The 8,076-nt window shown below is 31.0% G+C and overlaps 1 protein-coding gene across 1 annotated transcript; it reads right to left on the reverse strand.

Annotated features, from left to right (window-relative positions):
- Positions 1 to 1,689: 1,689 nt before the first annotated feature.
- Positions 1,690 to 7,202, reverse strand: LOC140888291 (uncharacterized). Its single transcript, XM_073295976.1, has 10 exons — positions 7,062 to 7,202; positions 6,602 to 6,643; positions 6,304 to 6,441; positions 6,061 to 6,219; positions 5,082 to 5,173; positions 4,501 to 4,565; positions 2,684 to 2,721; positions 2,361 to 2,489; positions 2,086 to 2,273; positions 1,690 to 1,961 (listed from the first exon to the last, which is right to left on the reverse strand). The coding sequence occupies exons 2-10, from the start codon at positions 6,629 to 6,631 to the stop codon at positions 1,955 to 1,957; spliced, it is 846 nt and encodes a 281-aa protein (XP_073152077.1). The 5' UTR covers positions 6,632 to 6,643; positions 7,062 to 7,202; the 3' UTR covers positions 1,690 to 1,954.
- Positions 7,203 to 8,076: the final 874 nt, after the last annotated feature.

The raw sequence follows: 8,076 nt of genomic DNA on the forward strand, positions 1-8,076 counted from the left end.
CTCTTTAAGATTGGATGGTACAATGTAGCATTTAAAGTCTACTCTGAGATGAGAGATCTAAGACTGGCACCTGATGTTTATACTTCATCTTCTCTCTGTCTACCATTTGTTTGTCTAAACAGTATGTGCTTCTACCTTTACTCATCGGTGGACTTGCCATACAACCTGACTTGGTTGTTTGCAATTGTTTTCTATTTTATTTCTGCAAAGCTGGCTATCCATTTGGTGTTGTTGAGTATTATAATGACATGATATATAGATGATTTTGCTGGATTGTTGAGTGCTTTGTGCATATTAGGTAAGACACACGAGGCACTTAATGTTTACCAGGGAATTATTCATATCAATTCAGGTGTAGATGCTCATGTTCATACTTAATGATTCATCGGTAATTTATAATTCAGTCTGTCAAAAAAAAATTTTGTTTAAACTCTCTGGACCCACATGTTTTGTTTCGGATGAAATTTGGTACAAAACATGAAAAATATGGTACAAATACATGATATTTGAGTATAAAATGTGTTAGATCTAGTATAAATATATGATTTTCGAGTACTAAAAAATATTGATATTAATAACACATTTATCTTATTTGGATGAAAATCGGTACAAAACATTGAAAATATGGTACAAATATATGATTTTTGAGTACCCAATATGTTAGATCTGGTACAAATATCTGATTTTTGAATACTCAAACACATGTTGCAAGTTCACATTAATAAAGATGTTTGGATTTTATACTCAAAATTATATTTTTTGTACTCGATCTTGAACAATTAGTGCTCAAATATCTTGTATTTCTACCATATTTTCAATGTTTCGTACTTAATTTTATCCAAAAAAAATAATGTAAGCCCAGGGAGTGCAAACAAATTTTTTTTGACAAAGTACTAATTCTTAATTTGCTTTTGAATTTAAGGACAGTACATCAATTCACCCATGATTCATGACCTTATAAAGTCAGGTTGCTTTAATAAAGCTATTGGATTGGCCAAAAAAGCTGCTGCTGAGAATTTTTCTTGCTTACCTTAGTCAGGGAAAAAACATTAATAACAATTTAGTGTTATTGTACTTTACATTCTAGATTTCAACATGATTTTTAGTATACATCACTATGCAAAGTGCAAACAAAACTCCGAACAATTGTCACCATGGCATCATACAATCTCTATTAATTGAATTATATTAAATGATCCATAAATATTCGATTTTCAATCCTAACTATTTCAGTTTCAGGTTTGATATGGTTAGGTTTTAAATTTAATTTCAGATGTAAAATTAAAGTTGACATCAATTTGAATTTCAAATTAGTCTGACTAATAAAAATTAAAAAGTAAATGTGTTGTAACCGAACTGTGAATGAATCAAAAAGTTAGAGAAATATTATTTAGTAAGAAAAAAAGTAGAGATACAAATGTGCAGTGAATTATAAAGCTAGTTTAGGTACTATCTATTCCCCACCCCTCATTGTATCCCGACAAAATGCATTTCCTCAAAATATATGCAAGGAAATTGTGAAAATAATATTCTGTGCCGAGCTTTAAAATTGTGGTTGAGAAGCAATACTTCAAAAATAACCTATAGTTTTTGGGTTTTGATCTATCATTAATATGATACAAGTTGGTGGCATTCAAAATATTTGAGAACAATTCGTCAAATAACAAGAAAGGATTTCACCCACTCAAAAAAAACAAAACAAAAAAGGCTTTCACAAACATAACATAAATTTTACAATTAGGTTAAATCCAATATAATAGCATCTAAATACAATGCTTAATAACCACTCTCACCAATTTCATACTAGCACCTGCAACCCTATTTTGGACAACAGTAGAATTTAATATTTCAAACTCTCCTCAGCAGCACCAGAACCAACAGCAAGGCCACAATTCATATCAACAGAACCAACTGCGAAGCCAACTCAAAGATGATTTTTCCCATCACTTTCGGGTCAGGGGCTGGGGGAAAGAAAGAAAGAAAGGATTAAGAAAATACCACACAAGCAGTGCTGGAACATAAAAATGACTTGATCAATGACAACAATATAGGTGGATGGTACATTAATCACACACAAAGCAATACCTCATCTTCATCCCATCCTCATCCTCATCCTCATCATACTCATCCTCATCCTCACCCTTAACGCAAACAACGGCTCGAAACAGACGACACTCATCACTTCTACAGTCCCGTGCCCAGAATGTCATGCAGTAAGATGGAGGGAAAATAGCGTAGAGCTTCTCAACCTTTATGAGATTGAAATTCTTCTGCTGTTATTTGCCCAAAAATATGCAGAACAAAGTTAGAAAATATCCTACAATATCGGGGCTGCAAAATAGCTAAATAATACGTCTAACTTCTTTCTGATTGTAGATTTTTATGGCCAATTCCGCGTATTTTTTGACCCAGCCACAGCAGTTGGCATTCACCGCTGTCATCATTCCACAGTTCTTATACAAACAAGGGTCCAAATAGTCATCACATATCTGTCAACAAATTTAAATAAAGTTGAGTTTTTCACATTCAGCAATACAGATTGTTCCGCCAAGTAACAGATCCAATATGTTGGATCCAATTCACGAGTCAAAATTATGGGTCAAAAGAACAATATGATGGTAAGAAACTTGCAATAAGATACAAAGAATATTACCGCTGGAGTAAAAGGAAGAAATTTGCGTACCTTAAGATATGACAATTTATCTCCCATCACATGAAACACTGCAAAATTAGCACAGCAATGAATCTGAATCTAATTTCTTTTGTCAGTACTCGAGTTATATTCACAAATAATCAGATATTTTTTTCGCTGACAAAACAATAATTAATTTGTTTGCTTACAACTAAAATACAACAAGTATGCACAGATCTATACATATAAGGGGCATAATGTGTGCATATAATTTCAGTGAATAACAATAGAGTAATACCTCTGTGTCAATGATTTCAACAAAATATGATGCTAAGAAAGAAACGCACATGCATATATATACATGTGAATGCAGTGTGAGTGTGAGTGCGCGCATGTGTAACAACACGACTATTAGAATAATACATAAGGGATTTAGAGTTAGGATTTTTTGTTTACGACAGGAGAATATGGAAGCGAATGCTTTAGATGCCATGTTGAGCATTAAAGATTGATGCATTTTCTTCAAACAAATTAAATAATTACCATACATATTTGATGGTTTAATGCTCATATTACTCTAAACAAAGTGATCTTTGCATGAGGATTGAGCATCCAACAAATCAATCATACTTCCAAAAGTATTACTATCAGATTTAATTTCAAGAAGAAATTCTTGCACGTCATAATCTTATAGAAGAAAAGGGAAAAAAACCTCAGTGGTATTGACAAAATGATAGCACTCCAGTCTTTATTTGAAGTTAATTATCATATTACAACCTCAATTAAAAATCAAAAGCTGTATGATATTTCTCATTTTCTTTCCTTCGATGTTACGTTTGTGTCTTTGTTTCCCAGTGTGATGCATGTTTTTTTTAGAACACATGTAAAGGGCTTTTAAGAAATGAAGAGTGGCAGGGACATGTTTTTTTGAAAGTTTTATGCTGATGTTGTGTATGTACTAATTTGACTGATTTTGTGCACAAAGATCAAATCAAATACAAATGACAAATATGTGACTGGAATAGAAATTTTATTTTGCGAATAGAACATTCATCATGCAAAAGGGGTATGTCCTCATAAATGATTTTACATCATCAATTATTCAATCTTGATATCCGTCAACAAATATACAGTTTTGTTTTTTTTTTCCTATTTCATCCTCATGAAAAAAATATGTAAGCTTCGTAGCAATGCTAGATATACTTCATCAGGACTTTGTTATAATTTTTTTTCAAAATTTTCATCATCACTCACTCTTCATCAATTTAATAATTTTTTTTGCTTTAATCAAAATTCAATGATGAGAAACCTATCTTTTCCATATGACAACATTTTTGTCGCAAACATGGTAATCATATAGTCATTCCCATGTCCAACATATTGGTTTTATACCAAACATTTAATATAGTTGAAATTCTATTCCATCAATAATCGATCATGAATACCAACAAGCACATGCTTTGATATTGTAACAAATAGTTTGTCAGTTGGTTTTAAAAATATTTCAGATCAACAAACCAGACAAAAAATGATGAATAATTTTATCTGTGAAGTCATATGGCATTTGATTAATTTAAATTATATTGCTATGCAAAGATTCAATTCTTAATCCAAAATATTGTAGTTTTCATGATTATTTAGTTTTTATCTGAGTTTGATCCATCACCAATAAGATACTGGTCCTATGGCATCGAAAAATTTGAGAACAATTCTATCAAACATAAGAAAGAGCTTCACACATATTCAAACGATACAGAACTAAAGGGATGAGCAGGATATAGCAGCACACTTAAAGTTCTTAATTACGCTGAAACTAGCAAATAAAAATTAAATGTAATGAAACACAAATATTCACTACAAATTCTTACTAGTAGGTGAGACAAGAATTACACCATCAGAACCAGCATCATAGCCATCTCCAAGGTCATTTTTACTGGTTTCACATATGAAAAAAGAAAAAGGAAAAAAAAGCTAGTAAGAAATGTTGTACAATCATGAAACTAATCTTAAAAATATAAACACATTTCAATTAAAAGAGAATTTTCATGGAACCAAGATACACCCTAAAGTTATAAAATAAAAGAGAGAGACCAATATATTTGTAAAAAGAAACATTTATTGAACATTTAGTCTTCAGTCATTAATAAAAAAAATGGTAGATCATGAAAATAGGATCGGTAGCACAATGAACACCCCAAAAATAGAGACTAAATAAAGGTGTTTCGATCAATCTGACAACACGGTTCTCATTAATAATATCTGGAAGCAAATAAAGTAAAACTTTATGATTATCAGGCCCAATTAATTACATAGCACCTTCATGAATAGATATAAATACCCTAACAACTAAGATAATCTTAAAGGTAGAAGTTAGAACATACAAATACTCAAATCAATGGCAAAGGAATACAGGAACATGTTAAAACGTAATTTCTAGATAAACTTGTACCATGTGTTAGAGGGCTGATCTTCGCCACTTTCACCGAGTTTTTGGAAATATTCGTCCACATGGTCAATCCGAATTGACATTTCATCATCATTCTAAAAGATAAGACAAAAATCAAACTTCATGCTTCTTCTTCTTCTTCTTTTTTTTTTTTTTTGATAAGAAACGATAATATATTATATATGTGAGAAATAATTACAAAAGGCGGACAAGAGATTCGCAAACGATAAAAGAAACGTTCGATAAAAAAAAAAGAAACCTTCAAGCTTCGTAGTCAATAACAAGTAATAATAAGGATAAAAGGCACAAATTTTTATGGCAAATTTATTCCTCTTTCGCCTATTTAAAATATACTCCAAATTTTACACTTCAAGGATGTTGACATTTATGTCACGCTCCATTTTAGGTTTCACTCCAGCTCAGAGCCTCAGACCATTGCAGCAGAACGCAACAGCCAGAAAATCGAGAAAAGATTTCAAGCATTCACTTAAATCCACCCTGACATAAGCATAGAACTCCATTTGGCAGGCTACATTTAGAACTTGCTAACCAGCATGCACCATATCTCTACTTTGTCTTCATAAAACCTCTCCCCCATTTCATATCTTATGGCTATGGACTTTGAGAGTTGAAAATTTAACAAAAAACAAAAAAATACACGCTACTATCATACAGTTAAAATGACCCAACAACCCGTAGTTAAAAAGCTAAAATCAACTAACTTGTACATCCAAACTTCTTCATGACAGATTGAGAATTTTATTTTGTTTAAGTTGATTTGAATCGGCGTGCCAAGCCTTTGTGCCTTTGCCGACGATGGAATTTTTAATACTGTTGACAAAAAGATTTGGTTTGACACGGATGCATCCAGACAGCACACCACACAAACCATCGAACATTCATATATACCAATAACAAAGATTACAAAAACTCTAATAAAATATGCACCAAAGTAACTAATACATCATGGCGAGGATGGTACCTTGATCTCACAAAGGTATACCTTCTCCTTCACTGCACAAACAACAGCCCGAAAAATATGGTGCTGATCGCTTACATCATCCTGTGCCCACAAAGTCATGTTGTAATATGTACCTATTCTGTTGAGCTTCACAACCTTCACGAGATGGAATTTCTTTTGCTGAAAAAAAAAAAAATTGCACAATAAGATTTTTATGTGCATTAAATAATCAGGGCTGCCAGTAGATCAAATAATTTGTCTAACTTTTTTCTTTTCGTAGAAGTCCAAGGCTAGATTGGAGTACTCGTCGACTTTAAATATTTTGGTGTTGATGTTCACATGTGTTCTACCAGCACCGACATCAATTTCGTGTGGGTCATACCCAAGATAATCATCACACCCCTGCCAGTGTCCGAGGAAATGGTGTCAGATATGAATAATACAGGACATACTGCAATTCCCAATCAATGAGTCCAATATTTTTAGATCCAATTCACGAGTCTATAAATTGCGGGTCAAAAAAAATAATACAAAGCTAGCAGCTAAGGATGAAACAACATACATTACGAAGCAGTGACAGATTATAGGCCATCAGATGAAAGCCCTGCACAAATTAAATTCGCAATTCAATTTATTTTATCACCTGCACAAATAGCAGAACTTTTTCCACAGAACAATGCCTAATTCATTTTAGCTTACAACAGAAACATACTACATATATACAAATAAATGTACATTGCTCAAAAAATAATAATAAATCTATACGTAAAGTGAGCAAGTGTGGGAACATAGAAGAAGATAATGATTCTGCCCACATTTTTTACAGAATACCAATTCTTCCTTGCACTAATCCAGAAAATTGTAAAACCTCCCTGTAGAGAATGAGAGCCCAAAACAACAGCTAAACAAAAAACTGAGACCAGAACCCTAACCACCCGCGCCCTGATCCTTCCGGCAACCATCGACGCCGCTCTCATCCAATATGGAACTTGTAAAGTAAGCATCATCTAAAAATTGATTACCTTGAATAAAATCGTGATCGCTCTTTCGGATGCTTTTCTTCTCCTCTCCTCTCCTCTCCGCGTCGCTTTATAAATCCTTCGCTCTTTGGTTCGTCTCCTTTTGGATGAAAGACAATTTATACGAGAAGGCCTATCGGATGAAATCTATGTTATTGTTAATTGTACGTGATTAATAATTAGAATTCGTTTATATATGTGTTTGACTAATTATTTAATCTAATATAATCAATATATTCAAATTTTAAATATTATATTATTATTATAAAAATATTTATATCATTTGGTACAAAACTAAGCTCAGCTGCAGAAATATTATATTCGATATATTTCGTCATCAATTTGTTTTTTTTTCAATTATATTCGATATTTTCAAATATTATTTAAAAAAATTAAAATCATATATTATTTTATCAATTAAAATTTTAAAAAATAAATTAATATTTTTTTAAAATATAAATTATAGTATTTACTATAAAAAAAAATTTAATTATAATTTTAAACATGTTAAAAATATTTGCATTAAATTAAGACGACGACGACGACAATAACAATAATAATCTCTTTACGAACAATCAATATATCGTAAATTCACGATGAAGCTCTACACTAACAAATTGAAAAACATAATATCATATACAAATGCATGTTAAAAGATATTTAATAATTTGGAGAATAATGAGAACAAAAAATATAAATGTAACATAAAAAAAAGCATAACCAAAATTAAATAAAATGATATAATACAACTTAAATGTAGTGTATGTCTTTCGAAGACATCATAATCAAATTTGAATTTTAAGAAAGAAATTAAAAAATTTCACGTTTTCTGTTACTTGTTTATTTGTTATTTATTTTAAATATATAGGAATAATATAAAATTTAAAGATGCCTGAAATAAATAAAATAATATAATCAACCATTTAAATTTAATTTATGTTTTCAAATAACGTTGTATCAAAATTTGATTTAATTTTTTTTTAAAAAAAACTTCTTATTTTTTTTAATTATGTATTTA

The sequence above is a fragment of the Henckelia pumila genome, chromosome 3 (assembly GCF_033568475.1).
Source record: "Henckelia pumila isolate YLH828 chromosome 3, ASM3356847v2, whole genome shotgun sequence".
In the NCBI taxonomy this organism is placed as follows: Eukaryota; Viridiplantae; Streptophyta; class Magnoliopsida; order Lamiales; family Gesneriaceae; genus Henckelia; species Henckelia pumila.